This window comes from Macrobrachium rosenbergii, chromosome 59 (assembly GCF_040412425.1).
Source record: "Macrobrachium rosenbergii isolate ZJJX-2024 chromosome 59, ASM4041242v1, whole genome shotgun sequence".
NCBI classification, from domain to species: Eukaryota; Metazoa; Arthropoda; class Malacostraca; order Decapoda; family Palaemonidae; genus Macrobrachium; species Macrobrachium rosenbergii.
The window spans coordinates 38,754,476-38,777,686 of record NC_089799.1 but is presented as its reverse complement, the minus strand read 5'-3'; the positions used below and the strand labels follow the sequence as shown (position 1 = coordinate 38,777,686).

The 23,211-nt window shown below is 39.2% G+C and overlaps 1 protein-coding gene across 12 annotated transcripts in view; it reads right to left on the bottom strand.

Moving 5' to 3' along the window:
* Positions 1-2,063: 2,063 nt before the first annotated feature.
* Positions 2,064-23,211, bottom strand: part of LOC136837768 (probable ribonuclease ZC3H12B) — a 399,714-nt gene continuing 378,566 nt past the window's right edge. For 10 of the 12 annotated variants that reach the window (XM_067102691.1, XM_067102699.1, XM_067102688.1 and 7 more), the window contains 3 exons: positions 10,886-12,228; positions 5,944-6,560; positions 2,064-5,762 (listed from right to left, as the gene is read on the bottom strand). In XM_067102691.1, coding sequence (XP_066958792.1) covers positions 4,132-5,762; positions 5,944-6,560; positions 10,886-12,165 — 3,528 coding nt within the window. In that variant the 5' untranslated portion in view covers positions 12,166-12,228 and the 3' untranslated portion in view covers positions 2,064-4,131. Of the gene's footprint in view, positions 5,763-5,943; positions 6,561-10,885; positions 12,229-12,461; positions 13,347-16,659; positions 17,746-23,211 lie in introns of those variants that run through there. The other 2 variants (XM_067102687.1, XM_067102696.1) reach the window with 2 other exon arrangements.

The following is a 23,211-nucleotide window of genomic DNA, read 5'->3' as shown; positions in this document are numbered from 1 at the left end:
TTATTCAAATCAGTTTTCTTTTCAGGCATTATAACTATTCAGTCTTTACCACAATATCTATTTTTTTTCTAGTATTAACTTCTATGCTGACAACAAATTGTACATTTTCATGATTTTCTTAGCCCCTGTATTCCCCTAATGTTTAACTCCTTTTTTAGTCACATTTATTTAATTTGCCATTTGTCTTTGGTTATTAAGAGTTACTGGTTTCTGTGATGCTTTACTATAATCTACATTTTAGTTATCTTATCAACATTTTGGAATTTATTTATGAGGACTAATGATTAATCAATTGGAGTATTTCTATTATATGTAAAATAAACTATTTCAGTTTGCAAATACGGTTTGTGTTCTATCATTCCAGAATATTATTATGCAAATTAGAATGTTTTGTTTTCAAAACAATTTATATCTAAAATAATGAAGGCAAAGATTTCCTTCCAAGATTGGCACACTCAAATGAAAAAAGTCCTCCCCCCGGCCGGGGCGCTATAAAGGACTTTGCCCCCAGGCGCCAGCAACCCTCACGACGCCACTGAATTGTTTTTGGTAAATCTTTTGTGAATTTTTATATGTTCTTGTGTTTGCAATCTCTCAATTTTTCACATTTTATATAGTGGTGATTTAACATTTATTTACTTACCAATCTGAGTATTTCTTAATAATTTAACACTGCAACACTTGATTGAATTTTCATTTACTAAGGTTTTCTTTTCAGATCATGAATAATTCTTGATAGTTTAAATTTTGCTTGATCGATATAATTTCTTGATAAATTACCCTTGGTAATTTAACTCAAGAATTAATTAAATTTTGTGTTGTTTCCACAAATTTTTTTCAGATTGTGAATTCTAATTATAAATTTTGAATTTAAAAATAAATTTTTGTATTTAAAATTTTTAAAAACAACGTTTCATTTATTGACCGCCGGTGAATAGGATTAATGGTGAGCATAAGGCAAAGTGATAAATCATGTTTTGTTCCTTTAGCTTTGCTGAAGTGAATTAAGACCAGGGAAACAGTTAAAGTTGCTTGATGGTGTGATGCCCTTTTACTCTAGTATATTTCTTGTTTAACTGTTGATACCTCACACTTGTTTTGATAGACTTAATCTGATTTTTCACGTGATTAATAAGCTTTTTAAGGGATCACTGCTACCTTTAGAGTATTCAGTCGTAATTTTTATTGTTATGAGAGTCCAGGTATCTGGCTGAAGTGAGGTTTTTGAATTCTGTGATTGTGTAATAACCAGGTACTTGAAACACACCGTGACTATATATATATATAATATTTTGTTAAAACGGGATTCCATCTAATCAAGGGAGCCCATAAAATGCCGAAAGGTAGAGAGTTAATGCTACATATTTTGGAGACAACTGTCTCCCTTGACAAGCAGTTAATGAATGAAATAAGTTACAGAAAAGTGGTATTTATACCAAGAGTTCCAGAGGTCAGCCGTTACGTCACTCCAGTTGACAGCTTGACCTTAACCTTCTTAATAGCTAGCTGGAGGAAGATTTTATCTATATTATCCGAGTCCCAAGCTCCTTTTGAGAGGTTCATCATATTTCTTCGTTTAATCAATGCTAATTCTACCATCTGGCTTTTGAACAGACAATTGCTGCTATAAATTATACATGACAAATTCTAGTTTATTCTGTGATTATGGCTATTTATGTGGCTTAAAAACAGCTGAGCTTTGCTGGCCATACCTTACTGAACGTTTATGTTGTATTAATCTCTGGGGGAGCCATTACTTGAATTCTTTACGAGACCCGGTGCCAGATGCAATTTTGGATTGCTGTTGGGCTACATTCCTTTCTTAACCTTTTTAAAATTGCAGTAATTAAAGTGGGTAGCACCCACTGGAACTTCAGCTTTAGGGTAATTATCATACATTACTAATTATCAGGTGTCAGCTGCGTCTAATCATTTTTGTATCTAAAGAATTGCAATAATTAATCCCACTTATCAGAATCATACGAATCTCATTGGCATTGTGGCCTCTTAAACTGTGCTGTAACAAAGACAAATGATGATAGGGATATTAAATAAAAGCATAATTTTCAATTCTTTTTATTCATAGAGTGTAGGAAGATAAGTGTAGAAAGCCAAGAAGGGCCACCTCATGATTTACAAAATGGGATGTTTTAGAATTATGTATAACTTGAATCAAACCTTAAATTCAGTAATAAATGATTTATACAATATTTCCACAACTTTTTATAAAAAAGCATTAACTAATACATAATCATATACCAGTGATGTACCTTGTCACACTACTGCAAATTAGTGTATTCAAACCAAAATGGGAAAAAATTCTCTACTAATTTAGCTTTTCAACATAAATGAAAAGCATTTACAGAGGTACACATGGCCCTGAAGATCAATATGAGCTACATAGTTGCCGCTAGTAAGCGGTTTGGCTATATCCACTGCATGCCTCTTGTCACAGATTCAGCACTGAGTTGAGCAGAAGCCACTTGTACAGGAATGCATACCCCACAATTTACTGGCACACTCACACAACTGGAAGAATGAATGCTGAAGGAGCATTTTGACAGTAGCTTCGTGTTCAACAAAGTAACAAGAGAGGGCACTGGATATAGCAACACATGGTTGGGTACACACCCATTACAGCCCACAATACATAGTATTGTAATGTCACGCTTCACTCCAGCCATCTTTAAAAGTGTGACACTGAAAGGTATGCATTTATACCAGCCTCATCAAAAATTCACTTTGAGGAGAACCGATAACAGATCCTCCTAAGAACAATGAATTTGAGGTGGTGAATTGACCTCTGACCAAAACCTCACTCAGTTGTCACACTTTCCTGTGGCTTCCACAAACACACACGCACACATGCTGCATCAAAGAGGAGAAAAGGGTAGCGAAAACAAAACCCTTTGTATTACAGTTTGCAATAATAGTAACATCGTATCTGAATAAAAAAAATAATCTGTTCCACCTGATAGGTTTGTGCCAACTCACTCATCCTATTAGTTACTCTCAATGACTAAGTCTTGCAGCTTACCAAAACATCAACACTGTCAACACTAAGTACAAAGCTATTCTCATGGTTCATCTTTCCAGCTTCTTATAGTATCATGCCTTTTCCATATCTTATGATTCCCTGACAATTCTTTAAGAATACTAGCAGTATCTAGATGCTGAGCAAATCGTTTCATGTAACTAGTGGTACAAGCCTCGCAATCCAAACCAGCATAGCACCAGCAAATCATTTCCAACTCACAATTGTGCTGGGTACACTGGAAGCCATGACAGCTTATGGCACACACCAACTTGGGCTAAGGAATCTACTTGCATTCTCATCCTTGAATACACAACAGCTCTAAATACACGTATTTCATATTAAATATAGATCATAGTAAACCTTTGCATTCCAAGATCTATCTCTCTTTGTCCTGGAGACAATTACATTCATAATACACTTAAAAGAACAGAAGAACCATAACCGAAGCTAGTCATCCTGAATTAAGTGTGTAGCAACTGTAGCAGTGCTAGTACCCAAAATAAAATATAAACTACTACAGTAGCAAATTAAGTGATAATCATATCTGCAGGCATGATACACATGTGTACTTTTCTCTCAGAAAAAAAATCACCAAGGCTTTGATTTGCCAATGCTGATGGTCCTTTTTCATTTTTTGCTCTTCACTGTGTTAGTCTTCTCCAAATACATGTACTGCACAGTAAATAAAGCTTGAATTTATTTTTCGTATTGCAACAGAGCTAATGACTTGTAATTTTCTTACAGTATTTTCCTGGATATGTACAAATACTATAAGCCTCACTCAGTAATAGTACTTCGCATCCTAAGTACAACAAACTAACACATTTTATTTAAAATCTACCATAAATAAACTTATCATCCTGGAATGAAAATTTATGCATACACAAATCCCATACCCAAAACTCTGCCTTTTTCCACATTTTTAGTCAAGGGGATTACAAGTAGTAAGACTAACATTGCATAAGCAAAACTTTTTTTTTTTTTTAATTTTTTTTGTATATAAAAATTTCAGGTTACACTATACGTCCTGATATGTCGCAACAGTGGGCCTATAAGACGTCTTCGATTTTCTGATTACTTGTTTGTGCAAACTTTCAGGACTGATTGCCACTGAGCCCTATCAAAGTGGCACACAAAGTCTGTGCGTCTGTTTCATCTGGAAATCTGGCTAATACAGCACGCACTTGCGCTTCAGGAAAAAGCTGTGACAGGTGGTAGAATGCACGCAATCGTGCATCCTCATGTGAAGATGCAGGCATTGAAAGAGGACTTGGAAAACCAGCAGTGAGGGGGGAGGAACCACGCACTGGAATATTTTGAGCCTGATGACTAACAGTAGACTGTGCAGGTTGCTGGGGTGACATTGGACGAGACCCAACAGGACCAGGGTTAATTGAGAATATTGATGTGCATATTTTATAAGGATCAGTCTCTTCAGGATACATAGCTAGCGCAGCTCGTACTTGTGCTTCGGGGAAAAGATTTGACAAATGGTAGTAAACACGTAAACGCGCATCTTCGTGGCTGGCAGCACCAGTAATAGGATTGGAGAAACCAGGTGTCTGCTGAGAGGGCAAATGCTGTTGTGAAGGTTTAAGTGGTCGTGATGATACACCAGCAGGTAGATGCACAGGACCTTGCTGAGGAGACATTGGTCGAGATCCAATAGGACCTGGTGATGGAGCAGCGGGTACAGGACTGTGTGTGGCAGCAGAATGAAAAGGAGGTAATCTCGCCAGTTGTTCATCATAACTCTCTGAAATGAATGGAGCCTCTGTGCCACATCCATAAAGATTGAGTCTTGTGTCAGATGTTGAACTCAATCGAGCTATGGGCGGAGGTCCTGTGGTTGGTTGTTGCTGGTGTCCTCCCCATATTGGATCAGGAGCTGATGCAAATCTGGTCACATGTGGATGAGAGTAAGGTGGATAGAGATGTCCCTGTAAAGATGTCATATGTTTTGCACTTTCTTGAGAAGACGAATGTCTGGTTAGAGGTGGATGAAGTCCTCCTGTTGCTAGCTGCTCTCTGCTTCCAAACTGCGACGAATACCCAGGGGACACACGACCGGTCACTTGAGGGTACATTAGGTTTTCACTATCACGTTTCACTGACCTACTTGGAGATACCTGTCCAACAGCTTGTTGCTGTTGCTGCTGTGCTAAGGGAAACAGTTCTGGGGCAGGTTCTTTAAACCCAACAATTTTATAAAGACGAGAATCATACGTTGGATTTAATGTAAGCTGACGCTGTAGCTTTTTGTGGGGATTATCACTTGAAATGGAGTCAGGATCAGACAAGTTCTTTGTGAGAGGCATATGGGCGCCATAACTTTGAGGTTGACTGTGGGATGGACCTGCTTGGGGATTGGGTATGGTATTCTGGCCATCCCAACCCCAAGTTGAGGAACCATAACTGGCCTGATGACCTTGTGAAGGATACAGGTGATATAAAGATGATTCACTCTTGAACATCGTTGAACTATGAAGAGGATCAAGAGGATGGGATTCCATCTGTGGAGCCATGAGATGACGAGTATGAGACGCTGAGGATGTTGCAGTATTAGGACCCATATCATGTGTGGGAGTTTCTTGGGTAAGAGCTGATGGTAAAGTGAGTGAGACTGAAGGAACATTTGACTGTGTTCGCTGCAAAGGCTTTTTAGCAACATCGCTATCTGCTACACCAACAGGCAAGGACAAGCTTTTCAAACGTAGCCCATCTCCTGTAAAAGAAAGAAATTAATTAGAAAAAAAATGTAAAGGTAACTTATTTACATGCATTAAATATAATGAAAATCAATTGGTTTTATATCCATTCCACACTGATGAACTGGTTTCTAACTATAAAACCATGTTGTTTCTCTAGTTAATATAAAAAATGACAAGAATAAACAAAAGCCTTACCAGGTGAGGAATCTCTACTGTTAGCCTTTTTCTGATAATGTCTCTGTGCCTGCTCTTGTAACCTTTCAGTAACAGATTTCAATGGCGCTGTTCCACGTTCAGGATGCATATATTTACATTTGTTGCCATAGGTACACTTACGGCCATAAGGACATGGAGCTTGGCGATCTTTGGGCGTTTTCCGAAGAAATGCATCCAAAGTGGGTCCATTTCGGCCTAGAGGATCATCAGGAGGCACAAATCGTCCGTTAACCCATGAATACATGAGCAAGCTTTCTTCCACGACCTTCCGAAAAGCTGGGGATTCAGCTGCTAGGTCTCTATAATTATCATTACTTACAACTACGCCACCGGTTTCTACAGCCTCATTCAAAATATATCGATCATCGTAAGACACAATACGTTTTCCACCACATACTCTGGAGGGTGTAAATACTAGGACATTCTCCTGTTCCAGATCTAGAAGAATTTCTTGATCTGTAATAGGTGTGTCCCAGCGGGGCGCCTCTTTCCTCCAAGCAGGTACGAAAACTGTAATCTCATTGTGACCACGCGCTCTAAACCAGTCTACACAGATCCGTAGACCACGGCATGAAAACACAGTCTTGTTCCCGTGTCTGTGAAAGAAAACGAAAAGATGGATAAATGTGAAAGGTCAATCTCAACGTAAATTGAAAGATATTTCTAAAAACAGAGTAAACATAACTGGAAGTGCCAGAGCATTTACTGAAAAGTTAATATTACTTGTACTACTTTTACTATATTAATCTGAAATGACAGTAGTCACTAAATGTAAATTTTTCACAAACAAGTTTCACAGAGAAATTCAAATTAAATAATTTATGCAATCCACTCACGTGACTGGTTAATGCATTTCTAAAGGAACAGAAATGTATACTTAATTTGGCAAACTATTCATTTTGGAAATCAGAGAAGCGTACTGATATAAGGTAAAGTGAAAATTACTAGTAAATGTAATAACTTTTAAACATTCCGCAATACTCTACGGTACTATTGTTGTCATTATTGTTAAAAGTAGGTGTAATTCCCTTAGACTTTTTCACTTTTTATTTCCCATATGCTTTTTCGCAATTCATTATCAAAATTAGTGGTATTGTAAGTTCAACCGTTGAAAACAATAATCGGTATATAACGTGCCACACAGAAACGCGTAGCCAGAAATGACAAGTGTTACATGTGAAACAGAACTGACAAGGAAATCCCCATTATGATGAAACCAGTCGCAAGCTATTCCAAACTAAAAGGAGCCGGATATACTGTATAAACACCCAACAAAGAAAACTGAATTATTTGACCCACCGTGACGATTAAGTTAAAAAATATAGAATAAGCACATGAAAATGACGTTATTAGCAATGAGAACTTCTCTACTGCGAATGACGAACATTCTACAAGGCTTCGTGTGAATGAAAATCATCATCGTGAAAGATCAGTTTGTCAGTGTGCGTGTAACCTGTGCGAGGGTTAGACACAGACGGATCCAGTGATAGAGCTGTATGGTCGTAACCCGACCACGGACGGGTAGCAGGTAAAGTCGTCTCTGTAGCACCTGCCTGCACGGGAGATATTCCCCCTCATGAATCCTAGAAAGCGGATGTAACTTTCCCTCCCTTTGCCAGTTCTACCCTCCCCGCACGGCCCTCCTCCCCGACCCCACAACCTCCCAAGGCAGCTAAGCACGGCCCCTTACTTCACTATGCCATGCAACAAACCATTCTAAACCAAGTGCGCGTTGGGGTCGAATTTTACTGAATAATGAGCGTGAGGATATTCTCAAGTAGCTGATATTTATCCTTGGGAGAGGACACCACAGACCGTTTAAACGCAGTCTTCTGTAATATGCACAATGAGAACTAAAGGAAAAATGTGCAACAAACGATGCACAAAAGGACCAAGCTCAGGAAGGCGTTGCAATACATAGATTTTTAAGGTAAAAAGCACGATGTCTTCTGTTGCACGGTAGAAGGTTACTTGGGACTGATGGGTTCGAATGGACAACCTTGAATTAACGGACTATTGTAATTAAAGCTCAACGGAAAATTACGGTTCTTATTTTAATTTACCTAATGTAAGGTCGACACATTAAGCTATGTGACTGTCATTGTCTGTTTAACTTTGAAGGTTACTGTCACTCGTGGCTTTCTGAGCACAGTACACCTGCTTATTTCACAAATATTCGAATATACTGATTAAAAAAAAAAAATATTCCTATCACGCCTAGTCATTAGGGTTCCTAAAACGGTACATAACCATACACAGAGTGAAAAGAGTTGCAGTTGTAAGATTTAAAGCAATTATCTTCACAGACTTTACCGCTTGCTAAAGAACATGTTTCATCAAAATGACAGAGGATCTGACGACTGGGAATAAAGTAGCAATGGGGTGTGTATTAAATAAACAAGTAAAAGACGTCATCAAATAAGAAATGGGCCAAGGCGTCTCCATAACAAAGACGTCGTCCTAGTATATGAGACTAATAAAGGATTAAGGAATAGCCTTTTTGAAGGTAAGAATCTCAATGATGAAAAGAGAAAAAACTCGACTACTGGACAGCAAAAAAAAAAAAAAAAAAAAAAAAAAAAAAAAAAAGCTATTTATCAACTTACTATCACCTCACCAGATACTAGAACATATTTGACATTATCTTGTAATGAGTCTGTACAAGAAAGATTATGTAAAATCTTATTTTCTGACGCAGTTTAATATATAAAAAAGGTGACGGCCAACAGTAGTTGCATCATCAATATCCTATTCGAGTGTCCTTGATGCAGCAGCTTTTGAAACAGCACGAGAGGGACAATATTTTTAATTTCCAAGACACCACGAATTACGAAACTCTTCAAGCTTTCGTTCATAACATGCATACGGAGCCCATAACAGTTTAAGACATATATGAATGACAATAAGCGAAACATTTAAGCAAACACATAATTTTACGTTAGAAGAGACGACGTCAGGGTCCGGGCCTCAGCACAGGTGGAATGGACTCATTAGCGCACTGAGAGAGAGTCGAATATACCTTGCACCCGGAACTCGCTCGCTTAATCTTCTCTTCTCTCTCTCTCTCTCTCTCTCTCTCTCTCTCTCTCTCACCCACCTCATTATTCACATATTTTCCTTTTCCTAAAATCTATTTCTTTGTCAGTTTTCTGCCTAGCATGATTACCAAACACGAAGGCTGTCTTCCACTGATACGGTTCGCATTACAAAGTTCATTTGCAGAAAAGATTTCCATATCTTGAATCCATCATCAGCCGCAATCCACAGGAACTGCAAAACTCAACCTAATCATTTCTATCTTTCCGTTCGGGTGGAGAATTTGCACATTCTCCACAAATATGAGAGGACCAAAAACCTCGAGGATGACAAGAATTTAATGTTATACTAGAAATGAAAAGTACAGAACTTCAAACTGCAAAGGGTTTCCACTTGCAACTGTTAATTATCTTATCAGGGCACTTTTTATCACTGGAATGTCCTAAAAATGAATGAACTATATATATATATATATAATATATATATATATATATATATATATATATATATATATATATATATATATATATATATATATATATTACATATGTATTTGAATAGATGTAATACCTACATATAAATAAAACAATAAATGAAAACGTGCTTAGCGTTATTCTTCTTAAGCGCCAACCCTGTGCGTTATGTAACAGCAAGATTTAGTCTGATAAAAGTATAAATATCTGATTAAATTGATACCATAAAATCCTTACTCCGATAAAATGCAATGGATGGAAGGACGGTTAAGTTTCCATATTGACACGGGATTTGAATCAATCCAATGTTTCCAAATGAGTGGAATGAGCAGAGATACAATATAGATTGAACGTCCGAGAGACTGCTCTACTCTTTTATTCTACATACATGAAAAGACACTTCCTCCAAAATATATAAGTTAGCGGTACGGTGGCTGCCCTACAATCTAAAACCGGGGTCCGCCCCGCCCCCCAAAAAAAAAAAAAACTTAATCCGGCTCTGGACTCGATATAATAACAAGAACCTCTCTATAACCAGGCTTATTATTGCAAAGGAGTTGACAAACTCGTTTTATGATTTCTAAAGACATCTACAATATGTGGAGAGAGAGAGAGAGAGAGAGAGAGAGAGAGAGAGAGAGAGAGAGAGAGAGAGAGAGAGAGAGAGAGAGAGAGAGAGAGAGAGCGCATCTGAGAGGATGCGCAGACGTCGTCTTCTGTGACCTATCGAGAGGCCGCCACACGGGCATATGCGTGTTCTATGATGACCAAAACATACCGACCTTCGCACACTGATGTTGTCTCTCAACATGGTGAGAGGTCACCGGCTTATGCATGTGGGATGGCTGAGGAATGAGAGATCGTGACAAACAATCGCATGAAAGGGTGGAATGCAAATAACGGCCCATTAACGCTAAAAACAAAATAAACCATAAAACATGCACTGTAAGCCTAATAATTTGATCTTCAAGTGAAAGCTTGGTCTCTACCGTTCTTTCCTCGTCTGTAGGTGTGATCACTTCTACGGGATGTCATGATAGACATGTTTTAACTAGCTGGAGTGTACGTTGTCTGCCTACATAACTTGGGTTATCTTTAGGCGTATAATCTACAATCTAAATGAACGGAGAAAGGAATGAATTGCAACAATGGAATCGGACAATTATACTATTTGCGGTGGATCTTAAAATCTATCGTTAACAACTTAATTTACAACGTAACCAGTCTTCTTGGGTATTCCCTTAATATATTAAGTCTCATGTTTTAATGAAAACAGCTCCCAACTTTGAAATATTTTCGGTATGACAGAATAGTACCGCATGTATGATGCGCGTTTGTAAATGGCATTCATTTGCGAGTAATATCACAGAAAAAAAAGTAGAAACTGAATGTCAAACAAGAAAACTGCCTACCTCATCGCCACATTACTGCCGTCGATAATAATAGGCTTGAGCGTCGACTGCTGTTGCTGTTCAGAATCTTCCTTAATATCGACTAAATCATCAGCAGCGACATCTTCTCCTTCAGACCGCCCTTGGCTGGTCCCAAGTCTGATGAGTTCCGCCAACAGTTCGTCTTTGTCGGGTATTCCTCCGAACTTGATGAGAGCCTGTTGCACGAGGGCTTCGGAATAGCCAAGCTTCACACCGAACTCCACTTGGGACGCGTACCCTGAGTGGTGGATGACCCAAGAAACTCCCGGGGACACTTCTGACGACGACGACGACAAAGCTACGGTTGATGAAGATGACGATGACGTGGGTGAAGAAGTTGAATCACTCGTGATCGTGACTGCTGGAGTATGACTACTACAACTACTACTACTACACGAACTCACACTACTGCTGCAGGGCACTGACGCGGCAGCAGGGGTCTGGATTACGGTAACGGCAGGAGGCATGGTTGCAACTACAGGGGCGGGCGGGGTCACAGAAACAGACGGCGGTCCAACAGATGACGACGTCGGAGGTGGTGGTGGTGACGACGAAGGTAACCTCACCGCCGGGGATGTGGCCCGGGCATCGGGACTCCCCTGGGCAGCTTCTTTGCTGCTCGTACTCGAACTGACTTTAGTTGTGGAAACTGTGGCGACAGTGGTAGTGGTGACGACAGTTGGCGTTGCGATGTTGACGGAAGTGGTGACAGGGGCGGCAACAGTTGCTGAGGATATTCTGGCGTCGGCTGAACTTGTGGTGGTGATGACGGCGGCCGTGGCGACGGCCACCTTACTACTGCTGCTTGAAGATGTGATGAGATGAGTAGTGTGTGATGAGGAGGAGGATGTTGAAGATGGAGCGGTGTCTGTCCTGGTGATGACTGATGATGATGATGACGATGTGGTGGAGGGGTTGCCATGCTTGATGGTGACATATTCCGCGAACTCAGCACCCAGGGTGTCGGACACTGTGCGACACACGTCATCGTGCTGATCATCTTCGGGTCTCGGGGACGCCGGCGTCCACTCGCAGGGCTCGAAGTCACTGTCATAGGAGCTGTCTTCATTCTCAAGTTTCCTTCGCGAGCGCACAAGCCCTTGCGCCAACGACTCGCTGCTGGAGACGACGGCGGTGTTGCTGGTAGCTGTGGTAGCAGTGACAGGAAGGTCATCGTCGTGGGCGGTGTGGTGAGCGGGGTGCGGTGACGAGGGCGGCGGTGATGGGGCGGCCTCTGGTGGCGCCTCCACCCCTGACATAGCGCTCAGAAGGCACCCACTGCCCACTACCCCGCGCTCACCCACCGCCACGCACACCACATCCTGAAAAGACAAGAAAAGGAAAAACACATTAACACGATCTTCGACCAAAACGAAAGCAGCATCCATTCATTCAACACCCAATGCATTCAAATGGTTTCTCTGGCAACTTCGTGCAAGTTGGGTCCCTCTCCATACACACAAACGAAATGAAATCACATGAATGAGACACTGTCAAAAGAGGCTTGAATGAATTACCATGACACAAGTGTTATGGAATTAAACACCAAACATACCTGCTCTGTAATTCAAGCAAAATCAGATCTGAATAGGTCTTTGGAAACAGGTTAATTTGGCGAGATCTTTTAAACAGGGTGCTGAGCACTTGAGAGCTGGTACACTCACTACTTTCAAATTCCCACTATGCTTTACTGTACTTTCACATGAAGATTCCCTCTTTTCCCTCGGCGATATATTTAAGTTCCGAGAGGCACCACCAGGAAAGGCACAGGCTGGTTTTTCAGGCCCTTGTGTTACTCAAGATAAAAAAAAAAAACGCAATCTGAACATAACTGACATCAACAAGAGCTATTTTTTCACCGTTCTTCCCGCATGTTCACTCCACTTCCAAATTAAACTGATAAGAAGGTTCTCGCCGGATACTGGTTTTAAAACTATCTCTTTAAGGCCTTATCGAAAGTCACCTTTCACAATTCGAGAAACAGGGCAGAATCTGACTACAAACACACACATCGACCACACGTCAGCCAAGTATTAAATTACTCATAGCGACGGGAGAATTAGCAATGCCACCACAATCTACTAAAACCTAGCCTAGTTCTCGGCTCACACGAAGGATTATCGACTTTCTTTTGTTTCTTGTGCCCAACCACTCAACAGAACAGCACCATATGCAGTCAAAAACGAAAACTCCCGAGTCTTTCGGAGCGATCTGCGCACGGTGGCCCACTAAGCTTCGCCGTAGAAGGGAGTGAAAGTGATCACGTCACTGCTACGTCATGGATACGTTCACTTTCTCAACGTCAACAACCTCGATATCTGACTTCCCGTTTTCTATGAGGCCCTACAAACCCACTACTATTACCAGAAAAAATTACACTATTGTCTGGAAATAGAGCCTGATGGCTTTTTCAGCGTAATAAAAGCTGCTGCACTAAATTCTGAAATAAAACGTACTCTCATAACTAACCACGAAATTTTGCACAAACAAACCCGTTCTGGAAATACTTTTGTAGTAATCAATCAACGTAAAAAGTTATTTTAAAGTTATAATAAAAATTCATACTGCACTTTCCAAGCAATTCGCCCACCATGAGCAAGAAACTTATAAAACGCATTTCAGTAATATGATGAAAAGTACAGTATATATACATACATACATACATACATATATATATATATATATATATATATATATATATATATGTGTGTGTGTGTGTGTGTGTGTGTGTGTGTGTGTGTGTGTGTGTGTGTGTGTTGGCAAGTGCATGGTCGATATTCCACTACACACACTCAAACATCAATAGAGACTCAGGATACGCAATGCCCACATAAGAAAATCCACGAAACAAGACCTCCGTACATACGATCTGGTGCTGAAAAAGGAACTACAGACGAGAAAGCCGTGGGCACCGCGCACCTAAAAACTAACCTTTCACTGCCTCAGTTGAAGAGGCCTTCTAACCTTTCACAGAGGGGGGAAAGGCAATTTCTTATTTCTCTCTCCTTATGCAAGAGGAAAATTCGCAACAAAAAGTCTGTCTGCATAAGTAGTTATAGGAATGACGATCGAGTAGAATATCGCAAAACAGATCAACACAGCGACAATAAACAAAGCAACAAAAAACATAGGAAATTTTAACTTGAGACCACCCAACCTGTCTTCACCTAGAAATAACAAATGAGCCACCCAACCCAAACAAAATAGACCCAACGCGTCAATGCACCTCATTTCTGTATCTGTAGCAACTGTCAAATCAACTGCTAATTAATCCATTCTCTCATCTATCATCAGCTGTAAGCACAGTTACTCTCCACGCTGGTTGCGTCTGTGTCGTGACGTCACAATGGACAGTTTGAGCAGCTGACATCGCCTCCCAAGTCCCTCAATGCCCTGCCTTTCAGCGCAATGACCTCCAAACTCACGTCATCGCAATTCTTTCGTGGAAGAAGACACTTGCGGGATCTATGGACATAATCGAATGGCTTCATGTCGAAGAATGGCCGTTGAGCTAAACGAACTTGGAGGGGTGACAGGTATCGGCCAGAATTACACAGTGTATTGAATGATACTGTAAGGCAGTGAACTTATGTTCAATATTCCCTAATATCAGTCCAGGGGCAAAACTTGCCTTATTCTAAGAAACTACTCTCGTCAAGAGCTTCTTTCTGAAAACACTGGCCTAGCCTTTCTTCGCAAGAAGTTTATAATATAACACCAGCTCAAACGAAATGTGCCAGTCATTCTGAATAACTACATTCCATTACTCCAATGACGTCAAAACCTGACGTGCAATAACAAACAAACTGCTAGTTGATTATAATTCAATGACGTAGAGTGCATCCTTGAACGACTTCGAAATTCTGACGTAGAAGAATATCTTTGGAAAAAAATATAAATAAATACATAAAATTCTCTGCTTCAAGAATAGCATTAAAATACTGAAATAACGCGAGCTACGAAGCCTGTCGGAACCGTAAGGCTGACTATAAAAACATCAGAAAAAAAACTGCATTTACGCGGCACGTACCCGAACCGGTCCATTTCCATGGAAGTCCAAGTATGACGTCATCAAGGCAACACGCGCGCGCGCACACACACCCAGCGTTGGACAGAATTATAACTTCCACCGGACAGCTGTCTCATTTACATAAAAAAATTACATCCTACTCTTCTAGTTCCCATGAAGAAGTGACGACGATTAAGAATGCCTTACATCTCTATCTAAAATATTAGTTGAAAAAAAATAATAAACAAAAAGTACGCCAACATCGTAATAAGGTCAGCAAATAAGAAGTTAGAGAAAACCTGGCTTGATGAATACGCGTTACCAATGCACTGACAGAGAGAGAGAGAGAGAGAGAGAGAGAGAGAGAGAGAGAGAGAGAGAGAGAGAGAGAGAGAGAGAGCTTTTCAATAGACCACGTAAACCCCTTGCGGCATCAAAAGATTGGGAAGGCATAGGAAGCTTGGTTATCCCTTATTGCAATCACTCTTGCCCGAGCATCTCAGCGGGAATGACGCTTAGCCTACGTGGTCGCACAAAACGAGGGTCCAACATTATAACATCATCACGTGCCGTATGCAGTAGTAGCTATACCCCCCCCCATCTACCCCGACTCGTCCATTTTGAATACGTTTCACAATTTTTAAGTTTTTCGTAATCACGTTCAATAAAGTTACTTTTCCTATGAATCTATACCTAACAGCTACAAAGAAGGTTTACGGCAAACTTGTTCGTAGAATGACACACGAGTACCAATTTCAGTTAGCCTAATCCAACTAGCTCTTCCAAATCAGTAGCACCAACGTTCGTATAAATGCACAGGACCCATCATGCAGAATACATTGTTATATGATAGGTCCATGACTTCCATTAGCCTATGAATGAACGACAAGCAACAAATTCTCATTATGACAAGTATTGTCGTGGATGACAGCATGGGGAGTAAAAGCGCTGTACTAATATGGATTACCTGAGGTCTTGTACTGCACGTGTGATCATACCTTTGTTTGCATCATAAACTGGTAAAGGTGTAAGTGTGTGAGCGTATGCAGATGTCTGTGGCAGTTTAGAAACTTGTTCTGTTTGACCAGTCATAATTCCACATATGAAAACCCATACTGATTACCTTCAAAGCCCTACCATTCAATTCTCCTTAATTTTTCGTTTGGAGTAAAAAAAAAAAAAGCGTTAAATGCGATGACAAGAACAAAATCAATACTGTCGCGTATAAAGTTCATGTCTGCCGAAGACAGTCATAAATTTATTTGATAAAAAAAAATATATACAAATATCCTCTCATCCACACATTATTTCCTATACCTTTAAACCAGCACTCAGTACTTGAGTCGTACAGCGGCCCCCAATGTGGAAATTACCTTTGAGGTAAATGAAAACAAAAAGATAAAAACGATAAGCACGTTATCACACCACCTCGCACATCCGGCTCCACGGAGCACAAAGCTCTACACACAATGGGTGAAACTGAACACTTGTCAGTTGTACGACTATATAATGTATCCTTTACACAAAATCAAAACACTTGTTTACACAAAATGTGTTATAGAAAAATTCAACTTTTGGAGGTATAAGAGGATTTCACACTAATCATCTGAACATATCCCAAAGCAAAATGGATTTCACTTGGTGGTTAGAATAAAACAAAATGAAACCCCCGCCAAAGTATTTCTTTTTAAATATTTTCATTGGACTGGAAACGGACTTTGACGGAATCTCGCAATTTACTTACTGGGGGCTGCTGCGATACAATCGTCATTTTATTATGTGGAAGACCAGGAAAGTGAGGAGCAAACGAAACGAAGGTGTTGATGGGACATGATGGTGATGGTGGAGGTAATGGTGGTGATGGTGGTGGTGTTGCGACAGAGCTGCTAGTCCTCCTTCCAACTCCCCACCATACTCCACTCCCTCCCCCTCCTCTGCAAAGGAGATCCGGGTACACCCTCCTCTCTACCTCACCAACACTACACTCCTCGTAAACCATATAACACACTTTGGGTTTTCCGATGACACAGCAAATGGATTTCGGATCTCTTGCTTTACTCCAGATACCAATGGAAAGATCACAGCAAATGGATTTCGGATCTCTTGCTTTACTCCAGATATCAATGGAAAGTGCACCCGGACTGAGCTTCAATATGTAATCCACTGTAGTAAGGCGATGTGGACAAGTGCTTTTTCCGTTGTTTCGTAACACGTATCACAGGCTTGTTTGCAAATGTTATCACAATCGACGTTCTTATAATTTAATAAATAAGCAATATTATATCTGTCTAAAGATAAGGCACTCTTCGGACTTAGCCTAGTCGCCTAGAATAGTCGAGGGGTACGGTATATCCACGCTGTCGATGCTACTTGTCTTCAGTGCAAGGAGATAATCCAAATACAGCGACGAAGACAATATTTCACCACAAATGTATGAAGATCACAGTAGTTTATCTATGGAACTTGTGTTAGCTTAAATATTTATAAATATATTTGTATGTACTTTTAGACGGATTCTAGATACACGTATTTATAACTAATGTTCTATAAATAATTTGAGCACACACAGTTAGTTGGCATACACACACACACTTTAGCACAAAGCTTACACACGAACAAATATCCAGAAATATAAGAAAATAGAGAGCGAGAGGCAGACAGTTCTCAGAGGACGGGGCGCCTGCTAGCTTTCGAACGCACGACTCGGGCCCACCGCCACCTCCCACCAGCTCCCGCACTACACTGTGAGTGTGAGCCAGGGCCTGGCTGTCTGCTGCGAGGCCAAATGTGTTTTACCTTCGGCTTCAGCAGCGCCTCGCCGATAGCCAACATTCGACGGCGTACAAGCCGCTTCCTAACCCTCTCCCTTCTCCCCTGTCCACCCCCTCCCTCTGACAAAACATCCCCATCTCTCTCCTACGTTTTTCCATCCGGTACGAGCACCAGCTATCTCTAGACTCGCCCCCTTTCCTCTAATCCTCAATTCCCCCTCTCTACATGCCACATCCTGCTATTACCAGATAAAAACATTAAAATGTTTGGTTTACTGGCAACTTACAAAGAAAGAAAAATAAATAAATAACGATTACAAATCAAGCAACATTCCTGAGACCACAAACAACACGCAGTCATTTGTAACATATGACGAATTTGCGTACCACTGCACGACGCCTATGCTAGCACTACTGGGATAGCATAAGCAAAGTGTGACAAGAACATTCCTTGTGTATTTTCCAAAGCAGGCAGTGTGCACTGTATTGCCACCGAGGGCCTATGGGTCACACGTTTCCTACAACGTCGGGAATTCCCAGTGAAATCTTTTCCGACAACAACAGCCTTCCTTTATCCCTTCGCAGTCTCTCCCGCCACACAACCAAGTCACGTGAAATCTGCCCCTCCATTGTCCACCTCCGGAAAAACTACTTGGTTTCACTTCTATTATTTATATGGCAGCGTATGTCCAAACACACGTGTGTAAATATACACGCACTCCCGTAAACACACTGGCGATATATATATATATATATATATATATATATATATATATATATATATATATATATATATAATGACTACTCTGTATGTATTGTACGTATAACCTTGAAGTAAAAACCAGTTATCACAATCTAGGGCAGACGGAAGATATTTTTTTGAATTCAAGGTAATCGTTAGATAATCAGATACGAATGACCTTTCTCAGTTGTGTTGTGGTGTTCACCCACTCGAAGGAAACCCCACTCGAAGGAAACCCCACTCGAAGGAAACCCCTCTCCACAGAAGAAAATCTAATAAAGCGGCTGACAGAATGATAAAGTAATTCATCGTCGCATCTTTTCAATGAATGACTGTGAGGATAAAAAAATGAGACGCGTTTTGAGTATCAGGGGATATACAGATCAACCGTCACTACACTAATAGAAATATGAAAACATCAAAGAAAATTTGGGAATTTTTTTTAATTAAAATGGCTACGCTTTCATCCTTTCTACAAGTTTTCCTTTTGCTATTTTAAAAACGTTCATAAAAGTGTACCTATAATTCCTAAAACAATAATCTCTAAAATCATGCTAAGAATATAAACAACTTCCCCAGGATGTTGCATAGAACAAATTCAGCCAAGTGACAAAAAGCCATTAAGCGGCAATAAAACTGTCAAATCTTTCTAAAACCCGCAAGTGTTCCCTGAAACAGAACAGCGACATTACACCAAATGACCTTCATTCAATATTAATTCCACCAACCATGGTAGCCCGGTGCTGTGCATACCTCCTCATCTTTTCTAAGAGTCCAACCATTATCATCTCACACTTCACCTAGTAATTCAATTCCTTCCTTGACTATTAACTTGTCTTTTCATCCCCGTCGACATTCTCTTTGCCTCTCCGATAATTCGGAAACATAATGAAGAGTTTCAAGCATAAAACTTTACGGGTTATCTTTGTGTTTTCACTAAGAAAATAACGAGACCGATCATTTCAGCAGGATAAAGTAAAAATACACGAGAGAGAGAGAGAGAGAGAGAGAGAGAGAGAGAGAGAGAGAGAGAGAGAGAGAGATGATATCCAATGAACAGCTCACATGAATAGCATTACAAGCTTACTCATAAAAATAATGGCAATATAAGGGCAGTGCATGTCAAAAAACATTTACTTAACGAATTTCCAACACCACTTTTAGATCAAAACAAATGTATAGTGCCATTTGTTACCGTAACAACAGTTGGACAATAAAAAGAATAAGTCACAAGGACACTATGATGTTCTCAAACAACGGAAACCGAACTGTGAATTCCAGGAATTTCTTTTCCGTTTATTTACTCTTTTTTTATATTTACTCCTCCGCATTGGCATGCTCGCTTTTTTGTTTATCAAACTACAAACTGATACACAAGAATCTCGATGTGTGATGCACTTAATATGGGGGAATTTAAAATCGTCTTGTGTAATACTTAACACCTGGCAAATAATCATCTACGGCGCAAAATTATCGCTGTTCTGTATAATTAAATCTTCTAAGTCAATCGATATTCAGAACGGTCACAATTTATCATATGTAAACGACTATCTATATCATGTAGGCATTACGATTGACATATATAATAATGCCTAACGTAATGCGGTTGGCAATACTTCCTCCTGGGCTTTCAATACCTTGTCAACATGCAAACAAACTTGCGATGTCTGGAGACATTAGAAAAATTCTCTCCCTCTCATTCATATACATACATACATATATATATATATATATATATATATATATATATATATATATATATATATATATATATATATATATATATATATATATATATATATATATATATGCCTTTTCCCCGTTAAAGTGACAGAAAGATTAAAACTTTCCAGTTCTTAGCAAGACACGAAGAACTAGCCTGCTACCAGTTCTTAACAATGCTAACAATCATTCACACCATTCACAGCTTGGTTGGCAGAATCGAACCTAGGACGTGGCAACAGAGTTGTGTGCCATGCTAATGAGGTATAGCACCAAATGTCTATCTATCTATCTATCTGTATATATATATATATATATATATATATATATATATATATATATATATATATATATATATATATATATATATATATATATATATATATATATATATATATATATATATATATATGTGTGTGTGTGTGTGTGTGTGTGTGTACTTATTAAAGCCAGGCTGCAACCCCGACGCCACTATGAAAGTAGCCTAATAGAAAAAGAGAAACTGAAAAGTAAAGAAGTTACATGAGAAAACAAGCAAGATAAATAAAAGGAGATTAATAAGATGAAGTATTAAATAAACGTGAAATACGACTCATGTCAGCCTGCCAAACGAAAAAGCGTCTCGCCAAATTTGAACTCCATTCCACAATTTGGTAACAGCAGGTACAAAACTTCTAGAACTTTACGTGGTACTGAACCTAACAGAATAAAAAGCAAGGCTTACAATTACGTGTAAAAATTGCACCTATAATTTTAATGAGATCTTGGTGAGGAGATCCTGCACCCCAAGCTTACTAGCATGATAGTTCGACTTTTGTTATTTAATTTTATACCCAATAATTTGAACCATGCACTCATTTAAGCAAAATCTTTGTTCAGAGATTCAACATCCACAGGTCTATGTATCAGGAGATGGGCTGATGCAAAGAGTGCTAGCAGCATCATTTGTAATGGCAACAAACATATACTGCGCATAAACAATATACAACAGAGAGTATTGGTCCAATACTTGTTTAGGGTTTAAGCGCCAAGAAAGTTCATATGGAACATTCAACAAAGATGGAGCGACAATGGATTAGTTTAGTTAATTCCCATCCCTCTCCAATATTTCCCTGCATACCCTAGCAATCAGCATTTTTCGCCACATCTTTGCATTAGGCCTCGTGTGTTGCGAGAATAACTGTAAAACATCAAGACTTTAGTATATACAAAACAGTGGGAACGATTGCAGTGAGGTTCGTGTAAAATAAAAAAAAAAAAAACTTTAGTTCAAGCCTTTTCCTGGATAGACCAGTTGAGGGGCTTCCTTTTCTAGAATCTTCAACCACATTATTTCGTTACTGTCACAAAAAAAAAAAAAAAAAAACTAAATTATCATCGGCCATCCTTCGGCCCAGCCCTAAGAGAGCTGTTAATCAGCCCAGTGGTCTGGTAAAACTAAGGTATAAATAACTCATATGCGGTCATCATAGTCGTATGGCCTCATCACTGCTTGTTTTCCATTGCTACAAACAAACATTAAAAAACTTCATATTCCTCCTTGGTTCTACGCATTTCCAGCAATTAAAAATCAAAGCCTACGTTAAGATATGTTATGTATGCCATGTCGATATTCCCTTGGGGCCTTTGCTTTAATACTTTGCTAGCATATCAGAACCGACATTAAAATGAGCAAAAGCAGGTCTTCACAACTTCTGAGCAATGTGGCAAAAAAAAAAAAAAATGTACTAAGATGGAGAATCCCATAGGAAGGCTATCCCACTTATTTTAAAAATTATGCTTTGCCATCAAAATAAGATACATGAGAGGTTTTTTCTAGCCGTCATGAATTTTTGTAACGATCTGAAGTTTCATGATGAAGGGACAATGCCCAAAGCATGGATGTTAATCAGATCAGAAAATTGTTCATTGTGTTGATCCAGGATTAATCTTTTAATGGATGGGTTAATCCAAGGCAAAACTATAATTGTTTCTCCCTCACCATTGCCTTAAGGTACACGCAGACTATCTTAATTAATATTTTCATATTCTATCTCTAACAACAATGTTATCATAAAACTACAATCAATTATAATATGTTTCTTAAATAAATTTTTTTTTTTAATCTAAAGGGAATCTTGAATGGCCTTATTTGCACAATTAGGAAAGTACATTTGACATCACTCTGTCACCCTCCGGAGACCCTCCACTGACCAAGTACGCTGGGGGGACTATAGTTAACTTTCGATCTCAGCCATGTGGAGAAAATGACTGAGTTACTTTTTGTACTATATTACAACATTCCAGCAAATCTTCAAAAAGGTTTCTGACGGTTTGCTGTAGAGAACCACTCTTCTAACGCAATTAAATCTCGGTCATTCAAAAACATAAGTGAAAAAAGTGATACAAGTTATAAATATTGTACAATTATTTGAACATTTTTAACTTATGAATTACCACTCACACACAAATACATCTATACTTAATTAAATACAACACGTGCGTGTATGTATGTATTTATGAATGTATATATTGCGTCGTCATGTACCTTCTTCACATATATGAAAGGTTACAATTCTTTTATAAAAGCATCTAGTATTTTCGCAAATAAGGTTATATCTCGTGAATCAGATAATGTATATGATAAACATTCCTAAAAAGGCAGAATTCCTCAGGTAAATGAGGCATTTACTTACATATGCATACAGAGGAGACGACACAGTCCCAAATACGACTGCTAATGGTTGTAAAGCAACTTATGCTTTTGATACCTCTACCTTAAGTATAAAAAACAACTGTTATAAAGCAAAGATAATAATAATAATAATAATAATAATAATAATAATAATAATAATAATAATGTAAAATCAATTAAAAGATAAAAGCTACTGGCTAAGACATCCACTGCCTCCATCCCCTTCACTCTTTCTCTCTCTCTCTCTCTCTTTTCTTTGTAAATGTCTCATGGACGACTGATGAAGATAATAAGGGCAGTAACAACAGCCAACCCTTCCTAATGACAGTCATGATGAAGCCGATGGTAGTCTTGGAGGGTTAAGAAGACGACTAACTCTTCTGGCAA